The sequence below is a fragment of the Cyphellophora attinorum genome (genome assembly GCF_001299255.1).
Source record: "Cyphellophora attinorum strain CBS 131958 chromosome Unknown Contig50, whole genome shotgun sequence".
In the NCBI taxonomy this organism is placed as follows: domain Eukaryota; kingdom Fungi; phylum Ascomycota; class Eurotiomycetes; order Chaetothyriales; family Cyphellophoraceae; genus Cyphellophora; species Cyphellophora attinorum.
In genome coordinates this window covers 47,365-74,972 of record NW_017253278.1, presented here as the reverse complement: position 1 = coordinate 74,972, position 27,608 = coordinate 47,365, and the positions used below count along the sequence as shown (strand labels likewise).

Below are 27,608 nucleotides of genomic sequence, written 5' to 3'. Positions count from 1 at the left end.
AGATGTGGCAGATGGGGGAGGCGAGGGAACGAGATGGGCCTGCCCGCTGTGGCGATTATTGGCAGTATGGGACGGCAGGACGGGTGCTGCACTGCAGGTCTTCCCCTTGGAGCGCGCTCGACGCTCACATTGGTGAAATGAAGCCTAAACTCAGTTAACCTTAGGCACATCTTCCACGCTCGTAGCAAGCCGGCCCATGGATGGCCCGCTTAGAGCACCATGGCACCGGGCACTTCTGATGGCGAGCTCGAGCGCGTATAATTCGTCACTGCCATGATTGTAAGACGTAGGCGGCGGTCAATAGCCTCCACTGGGAAGCCACTGGGAAGGGAGCGCCACAAGCTTAGCACTGTCAGTACCCGAGGGACACCCTAGCTCGCCGAAATCCGATAACAATGCAGGTCGCCGAGAGACCCCTTACTCAGGGCTCTATTGGTGAAGTTGAGAATCCCATGGTTCAAATCATGGGCGGCAGTAGCGCAATCTCCAGGGCCCCAAAATTCCACTCTTCTCCTGCCGGAATGCCCTTGTCTCGGGCTGACACAGATTCATCGAAACCGTTGTCATCTGATATCATCATGCAATACGCCTCTTCCGGAGCGATGACTAGGATGCGGCGAACATCACCAAAGTCATCTTCTGAGGAAGCGACGTTGCGACATGCAAGAGAGATAGAATGAAAGAAATGGCATTGTCTTGAATTGTAGGAAGGTAAGTGGTGCGGTGGGGCGGCCTGCTTTTGTGGACAGATAGACTTTGGCCAATTTTGGAAAGCTGAAGAAGTCTCGTAGACGATGGCAATCGCAAAGTACTTCAAGTCGCTGATCATATCCAGTCAGGATTGCGACATCGAGGGACGTGCTATGAGTGCGGTGGACAGGCAGCGGCAGCATCCAGCACTCCGACCCCATGATGTTCACTGCGAAGTGATCAAGGTGGGGAAGATCGTCGCAACGAGTGCTTTCATTTCATTTTACTACAGATACGTGCGACCTCGTCGCTGCAGCGTTAAGCGCCGCCGTTAGAAGCACGAATAGAGCTGATGGGTGCTGTGCTTATACATGCAGCGGAACTTGCTGCACCTGCTGCTGCTCCATGGGCGCAGAAGTCGCAGGTACAGGCTCAGCTTTCGGCAGAGCAGGCTTGTCCTCAGCAGCCGCAGGCTTAGTAACCCGAGGTCGTCGATTGATCTTACCACCACGCGAGCCTGGGCCGGTTTTTGGCCGTTCGGAATCAGCATTCGAGGTAGCGTTTGCATCACGCGCTGCCGCACCGGCAGTAGCACGAGCACCTCGACCACCACGCGAGCCTGGGCCACCACCTCTTCCACGTCCACGACCGCCGCGTGGGTTCTTGACGGTGCCATCGGCTCTGAAATGGTGTCAGCATGCTGTAGCAATGGCAAAAATGTGGAAGGGACATACCTCTCGATGGTGGCCTTCTCGCCGTCGGGCACCAGCGGTCCGCAGTAGACGAAGAAGCCCTCTTTGCTTGTTGCAGCTTGCGCCTCCCAGACTTGCTCACTGTCATCCACAAAGTCATCATCTAGATCGTATTCTTCCACCTTCTTTCGTCGTGTCACCTTCTTCTTTGGCTCAGCATCGGTGCCGCTTGCACCTTCTGCCAGGCCATTTGTCCCACCCATGGCGACGTCACCATCATTGTCCGTGTCCCGGTCGATGTCGACACTTGCGGCGTCGTCATCGCCACTTTCTCCGGCAGAGTTAGCCTTGCTGCCTGAGGCCGATCTCTCAAGTGCGGCGCCTGCCGCTGCAACTCGCTCCAGTCGAGCCTTCTGAGCGGCTTGTCGGGGATAGAGCGCTGCGAAGCCATACTTCTCCTCTGCGGTGCGAGCAAAATTGATGATCTGATTCTTGGGATTCTTCAAGTCGACGCGTAATACAATGTTCGGCCCAGTCGTAGCTGTATCATTCTTGTCAAATAGACTCAGCGGATCTCCTCCACCGAAAACAGTGGCTGACAGTAGTCCATTGCCTGCCGGCAACGGTGGAGGTTTCTCTTTTGCTCGAGCGGGCTTCGGAGATGCAGCGCGTGTAGGTGGCTTAGGAGGCTCCTTACTGACAGACGCTTTTCTCGACGTTGATGCCTCGTTGGCCCCGTCAACCTCCATCACTGCGTTCAAATTCTGCACTGCAGGTACTTTTTCGCGTGGCTCAGCGTGGACGGGTTGTGGTTCTGACGGCGTTGAGAAGAGTCGCAATGGTGACGGAGCGGTAGTCAGCGGCACCGTAGGCTCGATCAGGCTCGATATTGGAGATGCGCCAGAACGTGATACTGGTCGAGGAGGAGTGTGTGTAATTTGTGGGGTCGGTGTAGGCTGCACGGATTCCTGGACCGTGATAGAGCCTCGGATAGGGTCATACATTGAAGTGGTACGCGATTGTGGTTGAGGCACGGGTGGTTGGTAGTGCATCTGAGGTGAATGATGTGAAAGACCGTTTTGGGAAGTCTTGGCGGCTTCACTCGGGTGGGGAGGTTGGCCGGGGCCTGCATGTTGTGATGAAAATGTGTAGGGCTCGACCAATCGGGAGGCCTGTAGGCCTACAGAGGGCGGCACCTCTTGTATTGTACTCCGATCGTCAGTATGCTCAGTTTTGGGCTTCTTTCGAGAACTAGGAGCTGATCCGTTAGAGGCTCGTGGCTTTCGAGCAGGTTTGGCAGTGTCTGAGTCGGTCTTTGGTTTGGTGACTTTTGGCTTGCGTGGCTTCTTCGCCGGCCCAGGGTCTTGGCGGGCCCCCGAGGTTTGGAAGGTGCTCATGTAGGGATTTTGTACAGAATTGTTAGCGTTGCCGTTGTTCATGATGTTGCTCAGGCTGGCTGGAGGGGGTTCGGTGTCGCTGCCAGGCACGCTGGAGAGGTCGATCGACGAACTACGTTCAGCGGCCTCCATTTTGACCCTTAGCACGACTCTCACGTGTAACCTTCGACCTGCATCGGCTGAGGATGAAATGAGTCGACGTCGACGGCAACAAGTCGATGTTATGGATTGCAGCGACAGGTGTCCGACGATGAATGCGATGTAGGAGTATGGTAGGTATGGTGTATTGTAATTGGCGAATATGAGGTTCGGGTTGTCGAATATGAGGTATGGTAGTTTCATACACCAGTCCTAACAACACCACAATGAAAAACACAGATTGTGAATAATGCAACAAGTGGTGATACTAGCAGCCTATTTTGGCCGGAATCGAAGGGCTGGTGCTCAAACGAGATTGATGCAACATCAGAAGACTGGTTGGAGATGACGTGCAACCAGCAATTGATGAAGAACGTTGAAATATTGACAATCGAGCAAGAAGAAAGAGAAGAGTGAAGAGAAGAGTATGAAGGCGGCAAAGGATATTAAGTCGAAAGCTCGGGCGACGCAAGTGCCATTGATTTGCAAAGAAGAAGGGCAAGGAGACAGGCAAGGAACAAGAGGATAGAAGAGATTATTCGCAGCTTCAGCGACACACCAAGCCAGGCAGTTGCGTAGAAAAGACACGCAGCCAGCGGCGAAACCGAGCCACAAGTTGAAAGATCGGACCAGCACCTGGGCAGCAAAATTCCAGCCAGGGAGGGGGCGGCCAGAGCACAGAAACCGCAATACCGAACTCGTACCGCGCGGGTTAAGCAAAAGCATCACGATCATGCACATAGCGTCGGAGAAAGAAAGCCAGCAGCCAGAGCCTCAGGCCTTTGCACTGCTGGAAAATGGATGTTGCACAGGAGGACATATCGAAAAGATCGCACTAGGGATAACAGCACCTGCAGCATCGAGCTCCACTGTCACCGGTTTGGCTTAGCTTCTCTTATGCTTATTCTGCGTGGCGGAACTTCTGGAACTTCTCCAGAATTTCGACATGCCGACGGAAGGGGTTCAACACAGAAGAGCACAGCACGCGAGCCTCTCTGGTGATGAGCTTCCACGATTGCAGCGACACTCAGACGAGTCAAGTCTATGTATGTGTTGGCGAGCCAAAGGGTGGACGGCGGCAAACGGGAGGATCTGGGTCCATTGGCTATGACCGTTTTCGTGCCAAGACAATCGCCTTCGGTGAGATGGGCGGTCATCATGGCAAGATCGGGAGAAATTCATAGTTGATGGACATGAGTCATGGCCAGGCTCTCGATATCGCAACATGGCAATCCACGAACCTGTAGGCGCATGCTTCCTGGACGCCAGAGTAATGGCATCGTGGAACAGATCTTATTGAAGATCTGCAGCCAGGGCAGTAATATCTCCCATTGGTCGGTAAAGCTAGCGCATCCGGTCACCGAAACCTTGGCACGTGCTATGCCTGAGAATAAATTTGGCGCATGCGAGCCGCCACTTCACCCTACGGACCAAACACCTGGTCACTGATGGCACTCACAGGCCAGCGATTCGAGCTTGATCTCGACGCTGATAACTTCACGTTCAACAATGTTGATGGGAGCGGCCCGAATGATTCGTTCAGCATAAAAGACGTCCAGGAACATGAATCGTCCGAGGCTCCTGCTCCACCTGCGCCCAGGGCGACCAAGCAGGGCTTTCCAGAGCATAAGCAGCGAAAGGTTGTCTCGAGATTCAGACAGGCACAGCAGAAATCTCAAAGCCCTACGGTCGCTCAGCGGCCTCCCAGGCAGTCAGATGCTGCGCTAGCGCATGCGGTGACACGCCGGGACGGTGTGGACATCACAACGGATCAGAAGACCGAAATCGGTAAGGAGAATGACCGTCGAATCGCCACCATGTCGGAAGATGAGATCAGAGAAGCGCAGGAAGAGATAATGGCCACCTTGAGCCCTGCCCTGGTCGAGCGACTGATGAAGCGTAGGCGTGACAACACTGAAAGCGTCTCAACGTCAGAAGCCACGACGGCGTCAGCGCAAGATGCGGACAATTCCACTTCAAAACCGCAAGCACCATCTTTACATGCGGACGAGTCAGCGGGCAACAAGCCCGAGGAGGATGACACAGCTCATAAGACCGCTGCGCAAGCTCAACCCGCCTCAGATGCTTCACCAGACTCAAATGCGCTATCAGATACAGACGCCACACGACCAGCACAAGGCCTCCAACCCCAAACACAATCCACGTCCTCAGTACATTTTCCCATGCCGCCCAGGCCCGCATCCGACTACCGTCCCCTCGACCCCTCCTCCAACACCTTCCTCTCCGACCTAAAATCAACCTACTTCCCCGAACTAGCCCACACCCCCTCCCCAACATCCCTCACCTGGCTCCAGCCAGAGTCCGCCGAAGACTCCCTCAGCCACTCCCCCTACTCCCCTCTCCTGGCCTCCTACCCCGCTCCAGCATCCGCTTCTCCTTCCGCGGCGCCCTTATCGCCCCCGAATCCTCCCTCAACATCCCCACACATTTGGGCCTACACCACCACGGCGAAGCCCCTTCCTCTGCTGGGTACACCATCCCCGAACTTACGCTGCTGGCGCGCTCGACGCTGCCAAACCAGCGGTGCGTTGCGTATCAGACGGTTGGACGGATCCTCTACCGGTTGGGTAAAGAAGAGTTCGGACCGCGGGGCTCAGAGCTGTACGAGGCGTTGTGGGCGCTGATTGAGCAAGAACGAGTGCTGGAAGTAATCATGGCGGAAGCGAACCGCAAAAGTGGGCATGTGAGTGCGAAGGCATATGCGACGGAGGCGCTGTGGCTGTGGCGGAAGGGTTGTGGCGGGGAGAGAGGGTTGAGGAGGGAAGGGGAACGGGTTGCGAAATGATGGCGAACGCAGACGATGCAGGTAATCAATGTCTATGTCAAGGTTCGAGGTCATGTTTCGCAGGGCGGGATCTTGGAAAGAGCTCGCCTCATCAAGTAGCTGCAGATGCTATCGTGACATGGCAAGATGAGTTTTCGGTGCACAGCTGTGCTGGGAAGAAGGAAGAAAGAGAAGAAGCCTCGAGGGCAAGACGATCTACTTATAGCCTTCCAACGAAGTGAGGACCGAGGCGAACCGAGAGCAGTCACTAGCACTGCCTGGGTCAGGAGTAGTCACTGCTCGTTGAACGATTCAGAACTATGTGACGGACGAATTCGCCGTCGTACATTGAATGCGTTGGAGCGCAGGTGAGGCATATTTGAGGTCCCTGTGGCAGAGGGAAACTACGACACTGTTGAATTGGGGTATGAAAGATGAGCGAGTGGTCAGATACCGACCTCTCTGGCCGTGAAGAACGGAAAGTCCTTCCACACATCTTCCGAACCCTCACGCCTCAAGCCAAGTCACAAAGACAGGTATCATATCTGCCTAAGCGTCCTCCCACGTGTAGATAGACCTGCAGCACCACCATAGCCACCCATCTGAGCTGGCATCTAGTCCGGGTGCCTCGGTTGACCGTTAGGCAACGAAGGCTTAGCATGTCATCAAGGTCTGAACCCGACGGAGGGTGCACAGCCCCACGCGCTCGTCGTCCTCCTCTTCGCAATGGGGAATGCCTGGCACTTCGAAAAGCAGCGTTTGTCAACGAATCAACACGCGAGCCAGTGACCGCAGAGGGTCACAGGACAATGGCGAGCAGCGACTTCCTCGGCCAAAGCTGTCGATGGACTCAAGCATGGATACGGACCATGCCCTAGCCGGCGCCACAGAACACTTGGCTGAGGTGCCAACAGGTGTTATTGATGGTTCGTCGACAGGGCTCCATGTGGAGACGCCAACAGATCTCCCTAGCAAAGTATCAAGACACCCAGGGAGCCGTGCACGGTCGACATCACACATCAGTCTGTTAGACAGGGCTGACGTGCTAAGTACCCCTGCTTCAATGGACTGGCGCGAGCCGGTGATATCGGCCATTCAGCTTGTGCGAGAGGAGCAACGAGCGACAATTCGAGATTGCCTTGAAGGTCTTGTGCAACGACTTCGTCCAGAACAGAGCCAGCAACTGAAGAATCGACGGTCAGAAGTCGAATTCTTGCAGCGTACCTTCGAGGAGATCGTTTCCGATATTGACAATGGTCTATTCAACCATAGAGTTCGGCGAACTAGATGCGACATGATCGTGAATGCACTCACGAGTTACCGAAAAGAGCTGTGTGAGCAGCAAGACAATGGGCCAGATGCTGCGGAACTTTCCTCTCACGGCACCGCAGATTATTACTGGAGCCCAATATATCTGCGGGAAGGCGCGAGAGAGGCCGATACCGTCATCGCAGAGATGAAGAGATTCGTGACTGCTGAAGTTGCGTGCCAACCATCGGCTGTGCCCGCGCCAGGCTGAAATCGATAGCGGGTACACTCGGATAGTGAGGGCCTGAAACGATTGACCGAGATCACAGCACAGAAAAGCAACTTAGAACCGAGCACGTGGATTGCGCCTGCCATGGCCTTATAGAGCTCCTGCTGTATCTCCATCTTAACGAGTTCTGTCCTCAGAGCTCATTCACTCTGCCTCGTGCTTCAGCTTTGCCACGTAGTCGACCAGACGCTTCTTGATAACAACACCGATGAGCTTTCCAGAGTTAGGATCATCCTCCGAACCGACTCTGACCTCTTCCGTGATCATCAGATAGCGCAGGCCCAGCTGCGAGAACATCGCAACAGCATATTCCATAGGCGCCTCCGCAGTCAGCGTCAAGGGCGTTCTGTCGACGAACGGACTGAGGTCAGTGTCGACGCTGTTTGCTCCTCATCATCGTCGACGCCCAGAACACCAGCAGTGTCTGACTGCAACAGTCGGACGAATCCCTCACGCCTCTCCTCTGTGCTTTGAAGGCCACCGTCCAGTTCACCCTGTGCCAAATACCCCAGCAACGCGCCACCCTCCTCCTTGACCAACACCAAGCCCGCATCTAGCAAGCCCCTCCTCTTCAACAGACCCAGCTTCTCCCTCAGTATTTTCTCCCTTACCACACCTCGCTCGCCCACCTCAACCACAATCTCCCTCATCGTCTCTTCCGGCGGACACAACTCCCTCACCACCCTGCCTCTGCCGTTCCTTACGACCTCCATCGCCCCATCCCCTTCCAGAAACGGATGGTCCCCAATCACCTGCGCCAAATCATACACACTCTCCTCACTGATCCCATCCGCGACCCACTTCGCCACCATAATACTCACCATACTTGGAACCGTATACTCCAAACTCCCCGTCAGCTCGAACATGATCACCGCCAACGATATCGTCATGCGCGACACCCCGGCGAGAAAAGCGCCGGCACCGACCATGGCGAAGACACCTGGGGAGGAGGTGGAGGCCAGAAAAGGCAGCTGGCCGAGAAGGCGGCCCGTGAAGGCGCCGGCTCCGAGAGATGGGATTATGATGCCTGAGGGAACCTTGATGCCGAAGGTAATAGTTGTGAGGATAAGTTTGGTGAGTGTGCCGTGGAGGAGGTGGAGGAGGTAGGAGGCGGATGGGGACGAGTCGGATTCGGAGGCGCAAATGTAGGACTCCTTGCCTGGAGCAAGGGTCGTACAGTCGACAAGGAGAGCTTTGATGGTCACGTCGCCGGGTTCGCGCGTCAAAGGGTTAGGGAACTGGAGAAGTGTTGTAGCTAGGACGATGAGGCTGACTTCGAAGACAGGGCGTGTCTTGATGAGTGAGAAGGAGCGGAACCAGCGAGACCAAAGGAAGTTTAGGCGGCAGAAGAGTCCACCAAAGATACCTCCTAAGATGCCGAGAAGGATGAAGACGGGATAGTGGTAGGCTTCGTAGCTGCCAGACCATTTGGTCTCGAAGAGAACGAGTCGGCCGGTCCCTGTGGGGTCGAGCCCGCGGAGAACCATGGCGGCGCAAAGGGAGCAGATGAAGGCGCGCCACATGACTCTGCGGGGAAAATAGGTCGAGATTTCCTCGTAGGCGAACAGCACGCCACCGATCGGAGCGCCGAAAGCGACAGACAGTCCGGCTGCGCAGCCTGCGGCGTAGATTTCGCGGATCTTGCGACCGTTGTTTGCGTATTTGGGAAAACGGTCACCGACAAGGTGTGCGACGCAAACGGAGATGTGGACGAAAGGACCTTCCTTGCCGAGATTCATTCCGGTAGAGACGGCGAAAATTGAGCGACGGCTTTGACGAAGAGAACTCTCAAGGACAGGAGACCGGGTATCACGAAGCCGGAAAGAATGGTCTTGATCTCGGGGATGCCGCTGCCAGCTGCCATATACATGAACTTCTGGGTGGGCGGCTGTTGGGCCACCTTCCCGTTCGCAACATGGGAATGACCATTGGCGACAGGTTCAGCCGCTGGAAGAGCAGCTCGCGTGAGCAGAGTTAGGCTACCGCTGATGATGCCCCATAGGAGTGCGAAGGCGATGTAGATGGCATACGATGGCCAGTAGTTGTCCGTCCACGGGTGCCAATCCGGGCAAGTCTCGACCACGCCGTTGCCGAGACTCAGAAATGGCGATCGATTTGAGCAGCAGAAATCCTTGCCAGCCAGCAGACTGCTCTTGCAATAGCCGACTTTCCAGTCGCTGACGGTGATGACGGCAAGGTCAACGAAGGCAGCAATAGTCGCTGTGAGGAATCCACTGATAGCCGCAATGATCCAGCCTTGACTTGCATCCCATGCCGTATGTACTCGACCTCGGATCCCAGGTTGGCCGCGGACCTCTCGGTGCTGGTAAGAGGCTTTGACCTATTGCATATTAGCGTAGCCAGTATTTGGTCGACGTAGTACAGACAAGGTCGTGCAGCCAGTCTATCGTAGTATAGTTATTGTAAGGGAGTCGTTCTCCGACAGAGGTTTCACCAAGTGCCTGTTCCTCCTTGCTCATATGTGAACCAGAGAAGGTCGAGAGTTTGCGGCTCGTAGCAAGGAGACTAGACCGCTCATGCGGCTGCTCCTCATCCTGTGTCATATCGAGCACGATTTGGGCTGTCAGAGACAGCACAGTTGATGCTGCACCGAGCAGCTAGAAACCTCGCCATATCTAAGTCGCCTTGTTGGGTAGGCGACGATGAGGTCAGTCTCTCCGAGGAGATGCAGATCGTTTCAGAATCTGTGATAAGCAGAGCCTACGAGCGTCTCACAAGTGTTCGGCTGGCTTCGCCGGTAGCAAAATCTGGGGCAGAGATAAGGACATGCAAGGTGGCTTGTAGAGATACGCTGATAGGCAGTGAAGTCTTGGCCTGGCGCGAAAGTGAGATAAGGGCTTATACTAGACCGGATGACTGGAGTTCTCCTTTAAGACCGGATGACAGTGGACGGATCAGACCGGATGACGTACGCTAAAGATATATGCTACGCTCGCTCCCACCGGACCCGCCTCCTTCGCATCCCCACCGCATTGTCCGCATTTGTCTAAACGATCAGCCATGTTGTCAATAACCTCTGCACTGTTGCACCTGTATACGACTGACTCTGAGCGCCGGAGGAAGGCCTCTGAAGCTTGTGCCAGGAGTCAGGGAGAGTCGCCTGCCGCCTCCTCGAAACGCGTCATGACGGTGAATCACAACGCTGGCCTGCCGGCTGACGATCTTCGCATCATGAACTAATCACACGGTCATGTGGATGCCGTTTGAATTTCGGCCGAAGGTGCCATCATGGTCAATGCAGCGCTGTAGCTTCAGCTTCTCTCACAACACTTTCATTGACGACGGGAAGTCAGTAGCATCAGGCCACCACCAGAAGCTTCATTGTGCGGGCCAATCCACATTGGCCCACAGCTTACGACCTACGAATTATGTTCGGCAGTCAAGCAAGAGCGGTGACAGTCCTCGTCCGCCGACTGTCCGCCTCGATGTCTGCCGACGTGAAATATATATGATCGCTGACCCATTAATCGAAGCTCTTTTTGACTCTGCTACACCAGCTACACTAATTACAATAGAAACATCATCAGGATGAGCGCACCTACCACCAAGCCAACAGTAGTCCTGGTCCCGGGCTTCGCTAGTGTCGGCAGCGTTGTCTTCGAGCCCACCGTTATCGCGCTGAAGAGCTTGGGCTGGACCGATGACAATCTGATCACCGTCAACAACCCCACCGTGGATCCGATCGCAACCAAAGCTGATCTCAGTCCACATGGCCTGGCAGCGGACATCCGCAACCTTCGCGGAATATTGACGAAACTTATCGAAGATGAAAGCCGCGACGTGCTGCTGGTGGGCCATTCGTATGGCGGCACTCCGTCAATGTCCGCAAGCCACGATCTTTGGAAGCACGTTCGCGAGACGCAAGGCAAACAGGGCGGCGTCATTCAGATTGGCTTGATCGCCTCTTCGCTCACGCTGCCTGGTCATTCTGTAGCCGTCGATCGATCACAATGGCAGCAGGCGAACAACATGCCGCCAGACGACGGGTCAGGAGTGGAGATGATCGATGGTGTAAGTCACATGGCTGTTACGCCGCACAGCACAAATGTCCATGACTGACGATGTACCATATAGCTACCAATCCTAGCTCCAACAGGTCTCGAGAAATACTGGATGAACGACATCGAGGACGAGAAATATCTTACCTGCCTTCGACCTACTGCCCTGACCGGCGCCTTCAGCACTGTGGCGGATGACATCGATCCAAAACAATGGCGACTCAACTACCTCATCCTCACGGAGCTGGATCTCGCTATGCCCGAGGGTCTACAGCAACACCTGATCGACGGCGGAAGGAAGGCGGGCGCCAAGATAGAGACGGCCAAACTGAAGTCTGGGCATTTTGCGCAGATCAGCCATCCTGAGGAGGTTGCGAAGTGGATTGCTGGACTGCAGTAATAGATGGATGTCATCCCAGCATCGATGGTTGCGCAGCCTGGTTCGCTAATGGCCACGGTTTGAAGACATGTGCAAGGTTTGCCTTCCCGTGGTACTTCCCAAGCCAAGACCAAATACTGTCCAGCTCACCACATGTCCTTTCAAGGCAATATGCTCGTCGTCATGTTTTCGGTTTGTCGTCACCTTCTAGACATCTGTTATAATCCCCATCATCGTCAGGTCTCTTTCATTAGTTATCCCATCCCATCCCTTCAATCGATTGAATCCTGGCTCCAGGACCAGTCAGCCTTCTGCAGTGTGCTCAATATGGCCAGCAAATGTGCGTTGCTTCTGTGGCTTTTTGCACAAATAGTCACCGCATTTCAGGATACCGCCATTCCAAAACCCCTGTCCAACGCTGCGCCATCCCCGTACCGTGAAGAAGCAGCTATACCCGCTTACCCGGCACTCGCACCAGCATTTCCACATAGGTACTCGTCCGATCCATCATCTTACACTGGCGCCACCTTCGTTCCCCGGGAAGAATTGCCTCCCTCATGGCATCAAGAAGAAGAGGCCCTCTGGTCGTGTATGACCGGCAACACACCTTACAAACAGTGCAAACAGCTGCACGGCAAGGACAACGTTAGGAAGTGGGAGAATATGCGCAAGGAAGATGGAAACCCGGGGGCTTACGATGATTTTCCGAAAGCGCCGGCATATACGGATGTTGGAAATGGTCATTTGGATGGCGGTAAGCAGCAGAAAGCTAGCGCTGATGATGCCTACAACGACGCCTCAGATCCTCAAAGACCAAGTGGGTTTATTGATCGAGAGTCCGACAAGGCGAAGGCGACCCACATGAACGACGTTGTGCCAAGACAGAGAGGTGGTGGTGGAGGAATGGCGGGTGGAGGACGCGGAGCGGGTACAGGAGGTGCGGCAAGTGGAGGACGAGGGGCGGGTGCAGCAGGACCGGCGGGTGGGAGAGGAGTGGCATCTTGGGCAGGAGCGGGACTGGCTTACATGGGGTTTAGCGGAGCTGGAGAAGCACGTCCATCGGTGACATTCGGTGAGCTGGGCATGTCGTGCCTTCTAGTGCTATCAGCACTTCATATCATGTAAACTTGTTCGATGAAGACCACCCTGTTCTCGTATAGAGAACCCATTCGCGAGACAAGTCGATCTTTCTTTGCATGCAGGCAAGCGCGTTGACTGACGATATGCACGGCCTTACTTCTTGTCTGTAGCCATAGTGCATTTTGAGCGCAGATGAGGTCGGAACAAGATCGTAGATCTGTCGTCTGCTGTACGGTAATAATGCAGCCGCGAGTCAAGTAAGGTCCACAGAGTACTTTCGCGAGCGCCGCATCTACGATCATCTCCTCATGTCACGCCACCGTCGCGGCGCCGTCTATCAACAAATGGTTGATCTTATTGACGGCACGAAGAATGTGCTTCCACGGCCCAAATCATCAACGGCCGCAAGACTTTTCGGAGCAATAAAACCAACATTCCTCCCAGAGAGGCATGTCCTTGCAACACGTGGCACCACGACTCTTCAAGCATGCAGTCAAACCCTGTTGCAGATTCGGTGCAGAATGATCGTCGATTTGGACCTGCGGTTGTGCCCGTAAGGCCGGGATTGATGATGTAGAAAACAGTGTTGTAGGGGACATTTCTCGGGGCATCAGTTTCTTACATCCTTGTTTTGGAAGCCCTGGGATTGTATGTACACGGAAAAAGCCGTTAAGGGCATCGATTAAGGCTTCAATAAACAAGACTTGGGAGAACAGCTTGAGAGCGAAATGGGCAGAGAAAGCCGGAAGTTGATTAGGGATCTTAGGGGTCATGCCTGTCTCGGTGATGCTCAGCAGAACCTCCAGCTGCGTTCGAGATGCTAGGTGGAAGTTCTCTACAGACTTCGTTCTCCCAGAGCAGGCAATGTGCGAATCAAGCAGTATCGGAATTCTTAGGGAACTTTGCACTCAAAGTGACATGCATCTGCTGCATGAGATGCCGTTGAGATGAAAATATTTGCCGTCACACACGCCTAAGGCAAGAAGATCTCGTATCATTAGTATTTATGGTAATCGCCTGCTGACTACGCCCGGCTTTACTCGTGTAGCGGCTATGATATCATTGTGCATCCCGGTCGCCGCCTCCCCAGCAGGGCCACTTGGGTGCAACTCCTTACTATCCACAATTCAATCACAACCCAACACCAACTGCAAGCCTTTGACTACGACTTCTGGGCATTTGCTTGCGAGCCCGCTCTGACCCGTTGAGACGCGGCTTGATCACATCTCGTTGCCTTTGCAATACCTTTCCGTCACCCTCCAAAACACGCACACGACCCCAACGCGCCTTTGTAGCAGTGACAGCGCCTCCGAAATCAGCATAATTCATTGCCGCATGATTGTTTGCCAGGAACTGGACCAAATGTTTGCTTTCTGATGGAACGCAATATGCGCCGGGGAGGCAGACCATTTTAGTTCATGTCTAGAGCCCGCCGAAAGACGCAGGGGAGGCAGAAGCAGAGGGCGCACTCACCACCATGAGGCCGGCCAAATCACCGCGACATGCGCCGCCACCACCTAATCGAACATCCTCACACCACAAGTCTTCCGACAAAGATGGCCAGCAGAGTACGTCAGAGACGAAATCAGCGTCGAAGACACCCACTGCGGGCACGAAAGAGACCAGAGTAATAAACGACCCCATACAACCCACCAATATACGGCGGCCGACACAGTCACCGTTGATGCAGGATGGCGCCGGGCTCGAAGCCATGCGTAAGAAGATGGGCGAGGCCCTGGCACAGAAGCAGCAGCGCAAGGCGTCAAACAGCCCGGAAGTACACCAGCCACCAACTCAACCAAGAGGGAATTCCAGCGAAGACTTGTCAGGGCTCACGAACGTTGAATCTTCTTCGGATGAATCAGTCGGCACCGCTTCCGCAACAATGTCCACCGACTCAGCGAGGACCATTCGTGCTGGATTCGTAAACACTCCCGGGTCTGTCAGGACACCCTCGTACCCGTTTCCTCGCATGCAGATGAAGCTCAACCGCTTGTCGAGTCATCGGTCCGCTCCATCGCATAAGCCATTCACGCTGTTGTCACCAACCGAAGGGCCTCTGGGCAATATCCAATCGATGAGCTCTGTGTTGGACACGTCTGATCAAGGCACGCCGACTGGTCGTACATCAGCCGCTAGTCAGACTGGAATGCAGGATCCCAACTACCCCATGCCTGATCTGTACGATACAGTATTGATGCTGAACGCTGAGCCTGGTCTCGACATGTGGTGGGCTAATGTATGCGACATCCTGAGCGAGGCATACGGTGCAGATCGAGCGTCTCTCGCCTTGCCTGGCGATATCACAGATCTCGAGAACGTGCCTTGGGGTCAGAAAGCGAGCTTTAATGTGGCTGGTAGTGACGGCTCAGGTCTGTCGCAGCTTGACTCCTTGGGCACCTCCGAGGTTGATTTTAGGTCAGCAAATCGCCAGGCAGAGGGCCAGGAGTCGAGTCCGACGACCGCTACAAGGCCGCAGCTGCAAAGTCGCCACTCGATCGCTGGTGCTCTGCCCGAGTTCATCTCTCGGTCTTCCCAGAGACCAAGCGGCCCCTTGAGAGCCAACAGCTCCATGGTTGCAACCACAGAAGAGCGACCAGCGCTTAACCCACCGCGACTGACTCGCCAGATGCCTACACCACGATCACAATCGACGATGGATGTCCAATCCGCAGCTCCGACTGATCTCGCATCCACAGAAGCATTGCCGCCACGATGCTTTGTCTTCAAGTCATTACAACCCCTGGAGCAAGAGCCCGATCCCTTGCTGGTTCGGACGGGCGTATCAGCGCTCTTCGGCAAGAGTCGACCAGTAGTTCTTACTCGAACTTACAGTGAGGAGCCGATAGGTCCTGAGCCGCAGACGCCCACAATCCCAGGTCGACCGTCGACTTCAGGGACGAGGATGAAGCGGCTGTCTTCCGAGCGCGCGGATAAGCCCATTCAGGCACTCAAAACAGTGATGAGTACGAGCAGCCAGAGCCGTCTTTGTGGTCGCAATCTCCTTCACCTTCGCCAGCAGCTCAGCCTGATCCGACCGAATCGCCGTTCTTCAATCAAAGCTCCTCCGTGGATGAAGGCGCTTTCCAACAAGATCCGCCGGCTTATGACTACGGCGCTTCTGCTAATCAGAGCTTGAATGCAATTGGAGTGGAAGGAGCGAAATCATTGGTACATATTCCTCTGATACAGCCGACTTACGCACGAGGAGCTATGGCGTCGACCTTGCGCTTCCCCATTGCGATCCTGTCCTTCACGACGGCGCTCAATCCGTATCCTCTCACGCTACGCCAGTCACTGCTATATCTCCTGCCTCATCTGGCGAGTTCCTTTTCACTCGCTCAGCAGTACAGCAATTTGCAAGATCGCGCCCGTGGCGGAGTTGCTCAGCGTCATGGTGCTGCGTTCGGTCTCGGAGGCACTTTCTCTGATGAAGGGTCCGAGCTTGAGTTGGTGGCGGAGTTGAGTGGCCAGGTACAAGAGAAGGACACATTCGCGGCTGGGCTGAAAGCACAAGGTCTGTTGTCTAACGAACGAGCTCTTCTGCGAGAGAGTCCTTCTTCGTCATTGGCAGGCACTCCATACGACCACAAGGGCTTCACGCCCGGCATGCCTCCCACGCCAGGAAGGTCTGGCGCTGATATGGTCGAAGGCTATTTCTCGCTAAGCGCCAGAAAGGCGGTAAGGCCGTCACGCCTGGAGGCCGGAAGCCATCCGAAGCTCGCGGAGAGACAGGCGAAGACAAGAAAGGAGCAGCTTCGAGAAATACGTCAGGACGTGCCCCTCAGAAAGAATCGACCATTCCCATCTCACCTCGTGCGGGTAGTCAAACATCGGAAAGCGACTATGGCGATGTTTCAGGAGCACTAGATCGACTGGAGCACAGTCTCCGCAGAACATCTCAGCAACGAACTGACTCCATGACCAAAGAAGACCCAGAGAAGCCACTGCCTGAGCTGATCGCGTCGCTGATGCTCAATGCGGTGCCAGTGCAGCTTTTCCTGGCTAAGCCAAATTCTGGCGACCTCGTCTGGACGAATCGAAAGTTCGACGCTTTCAGAAGTCAAGGCGAAGGCCGAGTACGCGATCCCTGGAAGAATGTGCACTCCGAAGATCGCAGCGGTCTGACGAAATTGTGGGGAGAAGCTATGAAGACTGGCAGTCAGTTCACTCACTACATCCGCGTGAAGCGATTCAACAGTGATTCCGACTTCCGGTGGTTTGTCTTCAGAGCGAGCACGCTGCTGTCGAACAATGGCCGACTGTTGTACTGGATCGGATCGTTCTTGGACGTTCATGAACAGTATATCAAAAACCTGGAGGCCAGTGAAAAAGAGGCATCGATGGCTCGCGATGCTAAGATTAGAGCGATGGCAGACGCCATCCCTCAGACTCTCTTCGAAGCTGTCGAGGGCGAGGGCATCGTGGCTGTTAATCAGCAGTGGCATACTTACTCCGGACAGACTTTGGACGATGCACGAGGTCTTGGCTTTGCACGGCACGTTCACCGGGAGGATCTACACAAATGCGGCGTTCTGTCTCCGGTCGACTCGCTGTCACTAGCGAAGCTATCGATCGAAAGCGATTCGAGCAGTAGCTCCTCATCGAACAAGACCATATCACAAGGTACGGCGGCGAAGAAAGGCCTTTTTGCGCCAGACCAGTCTGTGCTCGCAAACATGCTGAAGCAGCAATCAGTCAGCGAGGAGAAGGACGAGGAAGGCCGCTTATCGTATCTCACAGAAGTACGGTTGCGGTCAAAGGGAGGCGAATATCGATGGTTCCTGATCAGACTGGTTCGGGTCGATCAGGCCTTGCTGTCGAGTGGTCGAGCTTCTTGGTACGGAACCTGCACTGACATCGAGACACGTAAGGTCCTAGAGCGAGAGCTGAACCAGGCCAATCAGAAAGTGCACCAGGAAATGGAATCGAAGACGAAGTTCTTCGCCAACATGTCTCATGAGATCCGCACACCGCTCAATGGTATTCTGGGAAGTATGCCATGGTTGACCGAGTCTGCGCTGGACTTGGATCAGCGACGGACGGTGGACACGATACAAAACAGCGCGAACAACCTGAGGGAGCTCGTCGATAACATCCTGGACGTTACCAAGGTTGAGGCTGGCAAGATGACGCTGCTGCCTAAGTTCTTCCATGTCCGAACTCTATGTGAAGAAGTGGTGGATACCGTGTCTTCGAGGGCTATCGAGCGTGGTCTGGAACTCAACTACTCGCTTGACGCCAATGTCCCGTACAACGTCAAAGGCGATCCGTTCCGTGTTCGACAGGTACTGCTGAACCTGCTGGGCAACTCAGTCAAATTCACAGAACAAGGCGAAGTTTTCATGAGCTGCAAGCTGCGCGATGATCCCGAAAGTGTCTCTGGCAGCGCGCCGTCTGCTCTCCTCTGCTTCGAGGTTGTTGATACTGGTAGAGGGTTCGATGTCGGCGATTTCACACGCCTATTTAAGCAGTTCGGCCAATTCGGGCATGGAAGCAACCACGACGCAGGCTCTGGTCTTGGTCTCTTCCTGTCCAAGCAGCTTGTGGAGATGCATGGCGGAGAGTTGACGGTGACGAGTCAGACAGGCGAGGGTTCTACCTTCAGCTTCTACATCAGAGTCGGACTGCCAGCGCCTGGTGAGGAGACTTCTCCTCAGTCGACCGCACGGACGCCGCGACATAGAATGAGCTCGTCCTTGAGCTCACGATCACAGTCGGCCACGACAATGCTTCTGAGCAAGCCTGCAGACGGATCTTCTTCAGTCATACAGACACCAGGCTTATCGAAATACATCGCTTCGCCACCGATCCAGTCTCCGGACGTGCTACCGTCCAGCGTCGCGTCGCCGGCAATCACAGCCACGGCATCGGCTCAGCCCTCGCTGCGGTCCGACTCAATGAGCCACGTTCTCAGCGGCTCTCCAGCTTCGTCACTCGTTCCCACACCTGACTCTCAACGCGACAAGGATGCAACGCCCCACGGCGGAAGCACCACCACCACAACCACAGATCGCCAGGCTATGTCGGAGCAAGCGCTAGCCATGCACTCCGCCCTCCGACGCACTCGCAGCGACAACGACAGCGCTGCCCTGTCTCTTGCCTCACAAGCTCATCCCGCTACATACTCCATCGTCGTCATCTGCCCAGCCGAACACGCCCGCGTCGCCATAAAGCAACACATCGAACACGTCGTGCCTCTCCAAATCCCAACAATTGTCACCACACTCGCCGACATCGGCTCCTTCTTACAGCTCTTCAACGGACCCGCCGCTCCCACCTTCAGCCACATCATCCTCGACATCCCTGCATCCTCCGACGTCATGCTCTTCATGCGCCAGCTCGCTGCCCTCGCCACAACTTCGCCTGGCATACAGATCCCGGCACTCATCATCGTTACAGACCATTATCAGAAGCGAGACATTCAAGAAGATTTCAGCCTGCTGACAGCTCCGCCCATCAACCAGAAAGCGTACTTGATCCACAAGCCGGTGAAGCCTTCGGTCTTTGCCATGATCTTCGACCCTGCGCAGCTAAGGAATCTGAGTAAGGAGTCGAGTCGGCGTGGAGAAGTGGCGCAGACGAGCCGGGACGATTTCCGGAATATGGTTGAACGAGTCAAGGATGTGGTCGGAAATAAGGGTTACCGAGTCTTACTGGTGGAGGACAGTGAGGTCAATCGAAAGGTCATCAGGAAGTACTTGACTAAAGTCGGACTTGGCGAACTTTGCGTGGAGGCCCGAGATGGCGTCGAGGCGGTGGAATTTGTACGGGGTTCTGGCATAAGTGCTGGCGACCGGAGCGGTGTCGTGGCAGCGGAACAAGCGGCTAGCTCCGGCGGCTTCGATCTCATCATCTGCGACATTCAGATGCCACGCAAGAACGGCTATGAGGCGTGCATGGAAATTCGTGCTTTGGAGCGCGGTGGATCGGCGACTCCGGCAAACGTTACTGCAACTGCCGCCGCCACTGGAACGGCCATTGCCGTTCCTGCTGCGTCAGCCTCTTCGTACCACACTAACGTCACTAATAATCTTCCAAGAAGACCGCCGATACCGATCATGGCCCTGACCGCGAACGCGATGCCCGAGGAACGCGCAGCGGCGGCCGCTGCAGGATTCACAGACTACTTAACCAAGCCGGTCGAGTATGGTGTTCTTGGGGAGATGCTGGTCAGATTGCTTGAGGGAAGGAGACGAGGGGAGTACGTGAACTACTTGGGCTGAGTCTGGTGGTTGGTACGAGAGTTAGGTGCATGATATGGGAAACTGGAACGAACGCAATGATTTGCGTTACAATGAGATGCACTTTAGCGAAGCGTGTTTGTGCTCGGGTGTGGTAATGGCTGTGGGGAAAGGAAAGAATTGGGTTCGCGGACGGTGCGATGGCGTTCGAGAGGACTGTTCCTTAGAAGCATGACCGGAAGGCATGAATGACCGGTCAATCATGATAGGAAAAAGCGCGCATTCGGGATGGCATACAACTTGGGAAGAAGTCACAAAGTCGTCAGACTCAGGAGGACTGAAGCAAGGCTTCCAGCTAAAGCGAGGCGCCTCACGTGGGCAGGAACATGGATATGGGATATGGTTAACGGCATCCCATGGTTGGGGGATTTAATCGCGCGGAGGCTAGAGCATAGCGTCAAGGCATAGCAGTCCGTATGGGATTCATTTCTACGGCTCCTCGATTGGCATGCAGCGTGCTTCGTGTTGCGTGACTTCGTTCCTACAAGCTAAGCCTGCCCCTTGCTGTTGAACGGTCGGGAGGAAGGCAAGCGATCGCTCTCACCGGTTAGAAACTTTAGCTCACCCGGCGCTGCGGTGCGGGCCGCTGCTGCTTCTTTCGTTCTCTTCTGTTGTCGTCGTCTCATTTTCGCCTACCTTTCCTACCTCTATGATTATATCTAGGACGAGCGCTGATGGGTGCTGGACAATGGCCATGGCGTAGGTGGATCGGGGTAGGAGTCGAGCTAAAGAGATGTTGGTCTCCAGAGTGATGAGGTAAGTCACATGCAGCCAAAGCAAGACCACTGGTGGACATGCTTTGTCGTCCGTCCATGGTAGTATCAGGCCCTGGCAATTTGATGAGTTGAGGTTGTGCTGCTACTTGCTTGAATACTCGCACGATGTGAGCATTGGTGCTACGGCGGGCAGGTCGTCGATATGCTTGGAAGCAGCACTCCGTTCAGGGATGTTGGCATTCCCGTCGGGTTTACTGGGTCGTCACGCGAAGAGTTGAGTACCTGAGTTGTCCTGCTCAGTCTAGAAGAAGGGTTGGAACTCGCTGAGGAGTGTAGTGCTCAAGTGTCGCTGGGGTAGCGCCATGATGGATTTTCGGTATGCTGGTACAAGATGGTCACGCAGAGATATGCTCCGGATGATGTTTGATCGTTGAAGAGTGATAGAGAGGTAGTAGAGTTGGAGTAATGCAGGAAGAAGGTTCATATACTGACGTTACTCGTTGGGAAGTGTCAGATCGGTAGTACTTGCCTACGAATCGTGTTTCACAGGCGAGGTAGGTACAGTGCGGGCTGCGGTAAGATTGTCCTAGGTGCTACGATGCAGGTCCTAGGGGGCGGATAGAGCCTAGAAGGAGCACCTATGCCTGATACTAGGCGTGTCGGAGGTAAAGAATAGGCATGATTATGGACGTACTGATAGTCCTTGAAGCTGCTAGGAGAAGCCTACAGAAAGCACCGGCTACACACCCCAGGGAGTGCCCAGATCCCGCCATTGACCACCTGGAAGTGCCTGCTCATCTGAACCCCCAGAGAAATCTCAGCATCTCAATTCCAGCACACCCACAGGTACCAAAAGAGCCTAGAGCACACCACCAGCAGTCGAAAAGTTCGCAAACGAGCCAGTAGCCAGCACAAAGACACGCTTCCTTGCTCGCCACGACCCGCACAGCCGAACGCTACCGACCCAACCATTGCAGAAACTCGGTCCAAAAGGAACCCCTCCTGCCAGAAGCAGAGCAGCGCGCCCGCGACCGTCCCCTCCTTTGCAGGGGGCTCGAACCGACCAATGGCCGCCGCTGACAGCTGCAGACACCTCCCACCTTCGCACCTCGCGCAGAGAGCACTGCACCCTGCCAGAAAGTGGCTGCTCGACCATGCAGGGAACGGGTCCGGCTTGCAGGAATGGCGCCTCTGCGCGTCAACTCTTCGACCCAGCGATTCGGCAACGGACTCCACCGCTGCGCCGTCGATCGCGAGTGACAGGAAAACCGTCGGCCGCAAAAGCAGCAAGTCGATGCCCCACTTTCCGGGGGTGGAGCGGAAACTTAGCTTGCACCCCTTGCATCGTGAAACTGCCACGTCGACAGTGCGAGATTCGTGCCAAGACTTTGTTTGCCTTGTTTTCCCGCGCGAATGGGAGACGGCGAGGCAAAGTGAGATGCTGTGATTTGCTGAAGATCGACGTCGGGCTTTGATTTGCTGTCTGGTTGCCTTGGAAGACAGAATGAGATGCCTGTTGTTGATGAGGGAGGCTTGCTGTGCAAAGTCGAGAAAATTGGTTTTCGTACACAAATTGGAGAATGGTAATGACTGAAAATGCTAGAAATGCCGCCTGCTAAATCGGAAAGTCGTGAAGGAGATTCGTAGAGTCGTAAGTCGTAAGTTGGTCATTAAGTATGGCGAGATCTGCGATCTTTCGCTTTGGCGTAGGCCTCCGGGTACTGCTTCTCGCTGCGAGATTTCATCGAACTGCGAATTCTGTCAGAAATGATCCTCGAACTCATCACTGGGCACTTACTCGACTCCCTTTCGGCAATAATCGAGGTCGCGCCGAATTTCTTTCGCGTCCTCAACGCCCTCGTCAAATTTGACGCGGGCCGACTTCAAGCGTGCTCGCGCACGGTCTTGCAACTCCCTCAGCTGCCTTTCCTTGTCGTTCAATTTTCCAGAACTTTTTCATTGTCAGCAGAGGGAATCGGTGCGAACTCGACAGAACTCACTCTTGCGTCTGACGAGCGAGCGCGCGATCCATTTTGATCGGATCAAACGCCTTGTTCATGCGATCGCTCAGCATGTCATCGATGTCGCGAGGATCATGTCTGTAGCCGGAATCGTAGTCTGGAGACGAGTAGTCCGACGACGCATATGATGAGCGTGAGCGAGCCGAATACGATCCCGCTGAATGCCGGGAAGATCCCGTAGAAGAATAGTCGGAATACTCTGGTGGCGAGATGGCAACTCGCGATACTGGATGCGAGTACGCCGGTGACTTTGATGGCAGGCTGATTGGCAAGGTCTTCGTATTGACAGTATGCCGATTGCTCTGATGACGAGAGTATGTGGCGGCCATGATGTAGACTTTGGTAAGAACTATTCAGTGTGAGGTGATATATGGTCAAGATATTGCTTGGCAGTAGTGCTGTTTTGTAGGATAGTGATGAGAAGGAAGGAAGAAGCAAATCATCGAGGACTGGCACCAGTTCACAAATTTATAGGCGTGAGCGGGACGGAGTGTGGGTCGGCTCGAAGGTAGGCAGATGATCGAGGAGGACCTCATAGCAGCAACATGCCAACGCATCACCCTCCAGGGCAGTAGACTGAGCCAATGCCAGACCATGCGAATGTCTCATCACCACCTTTTGCGGACTGTCCGCGCATCTGTCTCCGCCCAGGAGGGAATATGGTCCAATCCTAGCGAAGGGTATGGGGTCGGCAGGAGATGAGGGGAGCAGGAAAAACAAGCCATCAGGCCATGTCAGCTCAATCGGCCGGGATTTCGAGCCAGTGGTGACGAAGCAGACGAAGGAGGGCCGGACGCGGACCAGGATGAGGGGGTGAGAAGCAAAAGATTAGAAGTGAGCAGAGTTTAGGATAGGGTGACGGCAGCAAGCGAGCCGATGAGCGGACGGGAAGCAACGGTCCTGAAGACAATCCGAGGGCATTGTGGACGAGACTAGTCTCGGGATTGGACAGCGGAAAGAGGAGCTGCGAAGCCAGAGTCGCATCAGTCTGCCGTTCTAGACGCTCAGCGCTGCGAACGAGGCGGTCTGGTGGGAGAAGAAATGTGAAGAGACACGCCGAGTGGTCGATTAGGGTGCTGGCGGGCACGGTTTAGCTCCCGCAATTCCACCACACCATCTGCGACTGGCAGATTTCAGGAAGCTGATGAAGCCGATGACGCGCAAAAAGCAGCGATGAACAAGGATTCTTTGGGATAAGCGCAGATTGGCGCATTGAGGATCTTTTTCGCGAGCAAAACCAGAAGGCCCTTGCTCGTGGTGAGCTGGCAGGCTCGATGCGAAGACGTTGGAAACAAAGAAGGCAACTCGCTGCACTTTCCCTCTGCCCCTCCAAAAGCCAAGGCCGTAATTTTGGTAATCTAACGCTGTATTTACCGCGCTTTCTAGATACCTAGGTATGCTCGGCCGGGATGGTTGGGGCACTGCCGGGACCCAGTGTATTGACCTCGAAACAGTGCTCCAGGGCTAGAAGTGCTTTCGTCCTGCTACAGGGAGGGCGCTATACTGTTGCGACTGTCCAGAGAGGCGCTTAGATGGGACGGAAGGCTTTACGCACCGATCGTACCAAGTCGAAGCCTGCTCCAGCTGTCATTTCCCCGTTAGGGAGAACTCTGTACTATTGAACTTACCCCAGAGACTTCCGAGAAGCAAGCTTCGGTTGACGAACATGACATCTCGTCGTGACGCTCAGATCAACTGGTCTCGATGCTCAGATCAGCTACTGGTGACGTCCAGGCCATTGTATGTTGGAGTTCCTGTCATGGCTACTGTGAGGAACAGTTCATCTCTATCAGCCTCAAAGGCGCGTTACTTCTGTCTCTAAAACTACCACCCCTAAATCTACATTTGTACCCCCAGGGAGGACTCTGCGGCGACGAATTCCTCTACCTCTGCGAGATCGCCCTTCCCATCACTCCCGCAAACCGACTGGCCTTATCCGCGTCCTGCTTCGCCGTTTCTATGGCCAGGAGGACTCTCTTGATTCCAACTCCAACGTCTCTCGCTCCCGTTATCTCCTGGATTTCGCGTATTGCGCTTTCGATTTCCGCTCCAGAGAACACGCGACTTTCCCTCATGACGTACTCCAGTTCCTGGTACGACGCGACAGTCGGTACAGCGATCTCTGCACTAAAGTCCTGCCATATGCCCAGCTGCTGCATGATGCTGCGGTCCGACGTTGTGGCCAGGATGAGGAGCTGACGGCCTTGGGGTGGCTGTTTGCGCAGCAACGTGACGAGGGTCTGGAAGATTGGATTCGAGAAACGCGGCCCAATAGGCACCCATTCCAGTATAATCTCCAGGGAGTCCACCACGATGGCAGATAACGTAGATTTGTATGCGTCTGTGAAGACCTTTGTGAGCTGCGCAACCTTCTGTCCCTCTGACATGCCGACCATGTCTTCAGGAGAGATGAGTTTGACGAATGGGTAGCCAGAATCAATAGCGATTTTTGCCGCCAGGGCGGTCTTCCCAGATTTGGGAGCACCGTGGAGACAGACGGAGAAGACAGGTGTCGAGCCCACATTACGGACTTGCGAAACGAACAGGGAGCCCTCCTGGAGGATATCCTGAATGTATGGCGAATAGTGAAGAATACCACCCCGGAGACAATTTCCGAGCTCTTCTTCTGATACACCGAAAGCGGGCTTTACTTCTTCCAAAGCATGCTCAAAGTCCGCCCTGTTGACTTTCATGTTGGTAACGTCGTCTGAAACGCCGGCCATGGTGCCAACCTTGACGTGGCGGTTAAAAGCGAAAGAGGTAGCGGATTTGACGAGACCACCTATCTCTGCACCGGAGAAGTTCTTGGTCTGCTTCGCAAGCTCTGCAAGGTCAACATCCGAGTCCATGACGCCGTTAGTGCGCATCTTTGTTGTATGGATGTTGAGGATCTGTTGGCGGCCATGCTCGTCAGGTAGCGATATTTCCATATGGACCTCGAGACGGCCAGGACGGAGCAGGGCGTCGTCGATCATGTCCTTTCGGTTGGTCATACCGATCAGGAGGATATTGTTGAGCTGGTCGACGCCATCAAGCTTAGACAGAAGCTGATTGACGACGCTGTCGCCTACACCAGTACCGCCTCCTGCTCCGCTTCCACGCTGCTTACATACCGCGTCCAGCTCGTCGAAAATGATGATGTGCAGACCAGATTCGTCTCCTTTCTCCTTATACTCCTTCTCTGCGTCTGCGAAGAGCTTGCGGATGTTCTCTTCTGACTGGCCGACGTACTTGTTGAGGACTTCGGGGCCGTTGATGACCTTGGGCTCTCTTGCGTTTAGCATTTTACCGATTTGACGTGCTATGAGCGTTTTGCCAGTACCTGGAGGGCCAAAAAGCAGCATACCCTTGACGTGCTGGATGCCCAGCTTCTCAACGAGTCCAGGCGGGAAGATGCGAGAGGCGAATGCTCTTCGGAAGATGGTGCTGAACTCTGCATCCAGGCCACCGATGCCCATATCTTCGAACTTGAAGTCAGGAGCAATGATAGCATTCGCCGCCGGCCGCCGCGAGGAGGCCTTTATATTGATTGGCGTCCGAGCATCCTTGAAGAAGTTCATTTGGGTATGTGGTGTCAATATGCCGCGTGCACGAGGATCTGAGGCGGGCGGACTCCCTGATGCCTTCTCGTTCAAATCCATAAGTTCGACCGTCTTGACTGTAATGTTGAGCGGGACACTCCGTAGGTCCATCAGGAACCGCTGTCCAGGTGCGAAGACCTGATTCTGGAAGACCTTGGACACCTCTTTCGCCAGGTCATCTTGGTCGTATGGTGTTTGTGGTGTCTTGCTCTTGGCCGCGAAGCCCACCTCTAAGTCCATCGAGCCCAGATATGCCTGTCCGCCCTGACTGAATGGGTCGTAGATCTCGACTTGTAGTTGATCCGTAAGCGCAATGCCCATCCATGATCGCTGTGGTTCTGATAGACCTATCGTGCCTGGTTGGAACTGGTCTATTGGCTTCGCAGACACCACAAACATGCCGTTGACCATGAGTAGGAGGTCGGAGCCATCGCGGGAGGGCTGGAACTCTTGTGTTGACACTGCGACGCTGGAGACTGTCAGATTACGCCAGGGAGGGCTCTGGATCACACTTACAGATTTCGAAATGTGAATGAATTATCCGGACTCTTGACCGGTGAAAGCGACCAGCGGCCTCCTGGAGGGCCATTTTGACGGCTACTGCGCATAGGCTGTTGCGGTTGTTGCGGATATTGCTGCTGCGGTCTGGGCGGCAATCCGCCTGTGGGAGGCCTCTGGTTGTATGAGGGTGGCGCTCTTGGGGGCGTGTCACGGCCCCTGCCGCCGAATAAGTCTCGTTCGTACGACATTCTTACGGGGAGGACGCTGTGGTATGACTGTTGATTGAGGAGGGCGCTCCGGGTATGAAAGGTGGGAAGCGCAAATATGTGACAAATCCCCCGGAAACACTGCTGAGGAGGACTCTGGGTTACTGTGTCTTCTAAGCAGGCTGCGACGTTTGGTGAGCAGGCTGATGCATTCCCGATCTCGAAGTGAAGTAAGTGCTAGTCGGTTCTTTGTTGCCGCCTGCGCGCACGTTTCCGCTGGGGGGACTTTGCGGGGTGGCTTGTGGGGGCCACACGATTTCATGTCCTTTGATCTGCCTGAGGTCGACCGCGAACTTTCCAGCACCTATCGACAGGATGCCTTTGTAAGTCATCACTACGAGCTGGTCTGTAATCTGTAGCTAATGTTTTCAGGCATCTACTCGGAAAGAAGTCGTGGAATGTCTACAACCCTGATGCTATCGCACGTGTCCGAAGAGACGAAGATAGAGCAAGAGCAGTGCAGAAGGAGGATGAACGCCGACAGCGGGCCTCGGAGTCAGACCGTCGGCTTGCATTGTTGAAGGGCGATGCAGCTCCTGAAGAAGAAGAAGCGCCGTCGACG

The 27,608-nt window shown here is 54.8% G+C and overlaps 8 protein-coding genes across 8 annotated transcripts; 4 read left to right on the top strand and 4 right to left on the bottom strand.

The window, feature by feature from the left end:
• Nucleotides 1–1,055: 1,055 nt before the first annotated feature.
• AB675_10206 (Histone promoter control protein 2) lies at nt 1,056–2,911 on the bottom strand (the record flags this gene model as incomplete). Its single annotated transcript, XM_018138961.1, has 2 exons — nt 1,056–1,371; nt 1,425–2,911. 2 exons carry the CDS (start codon nt 2,909–2,911, stop codon nt 1,056–1,058), a joined length of 1,803 nt encoding a protein of 600 aa, XP_017994750.1.
• Nucleotides 2,912–4,365: 1,454 nt separating this feature from the next.
• AB675_10205 (RNA polymerase II-associated protein RBA50) lies at nt 4,366–5,723 on the top strand (the record flags this gene model as incomplete). The annotated part of the gene is made up of 2 exons (XM_018138960.1): nt 4,366–5,237; nt 5,303–5,723. The coding sequence occupies 2 exons, from the start codon at nt 4,366–4,368 to the stop codon at nt 5,721–5,723; spliced, it is 1,293 nt and encodes a 430-aa protein (XP_017994761.1).
• A 1,660-nt stretch (nt 5,724–7,383) lies between these two features.
• AB675_10204 (H(+)/Cl(-) exchange transporter 3) lies at nt 7,384–9,803 on the bottom strand (the record flags this gene model as incomplete). The annotated part of the gene is made up of 4 exons (XM_018138959.1): nt 7,384–7,560; nt 7,602–8,963; nt 9,008–9,580; nt 9,627–9,803. 4 exons carry the CDS (start codon nt 9,801–9,803, stop codon nt 7,384–7,386), a joined length of 2,289 nt encoding a protein of 762 aa, XP_017994760.1.
• Nucleotides 9,804–10,788: 985 nt separating this feature from the next.
• Nucleotides 10,789–11,658, top strand: AB675_10203 (uncharacterized protein; the record flags this gene model as incomplete). The annotated part of the gene is made up of 2 exons (XM_018138958.1): nt 10,789–11,271; nt 11,335–11,658. The coding sequence occupies 2 exons, from the start codon at nt 10,789–10,791 to the stop codon at nt 11,656–11,658; spliced, it is 807 nt and encodes a 268-aa protein (XP_017994753.1).
• A 306-nt stretch (nt 11,659–11,964) lies between these two features.
• Nucleotides 11,965–12,762, top strand: AB675_10202 (uncharacterized protein; the record flags this gene model as incomplete). The annotated part of the gene is made up of 1 exon (XM_018138957.1): nt 11,965–12,762. One exon carries the CDS (start codon nt 11,965–11,967, stop codon nt 12,760–12,762), a length of 798 nt encoding a protein of 265 aa, XP_017994735.1.
• Nucleotides 12,763–14,194: 1,432 nt separating this feature from the next.
• On the top strand, nt 14,195–19,943 carry AB675_10201 (Peroxide stress-activated histidine kinase mak1; the record flags this gene model as incomplete). Its single annotated transcript, XM_018138956.1, has 3 exons — nt 14,195–15,683; nt 15,737–16,346; nt 16,370–19,943. 3 exons carry the CDS (start codon nt 14,195–14,197, stop codon nt 19,941–19,943), a joined length of 5,673 nt encoding a protein of 1,890 aa, XP_017994767.1.
• Nucleotides 19,944–22,347: 2,404 nt separating this feature from the next.
• On the bottom strand, nt 22,348–23,027 carry AB675_10200 (uncharacterized protein; the record flags this gene model as incomplete). The annotated part of the gene is made up of 3 exons (XM_018138955.1): nt 22,348–22,426; nt 22,476–22,628; nt 22,678–23,027. The coding sequence occupies 3 exons, from the start codon at nt 23,025–23,027 to the stop codon at nt 22,348–22,350; spliced, it is 582 nt and encodes a 193-aa protein (XP_017994743.1).
• A 1,554-nt stretch (nt 23,028–24,581) lies between these two features.
• Nucleotides 24,582–27,028, bottom strand: AB675_10199 (Vesicular-fusion protein sec18; the record flags this gene model as incomplete). Its single annotated transcript, XM_018138952.1, has 2 exons — nt 24,582–26,748; nt 26,796–27,028. The coding sequence occupies 2 exons, from the start codon at nt 27,026–27,028 to the stop codon at nt 24,582–24,584; spliced, it is 2,400 nt and encodes a 799-aa protein (XP_017994754.1).
• Nucleotides 27,029–27,608: the final 580 nt, after the last annotated feature.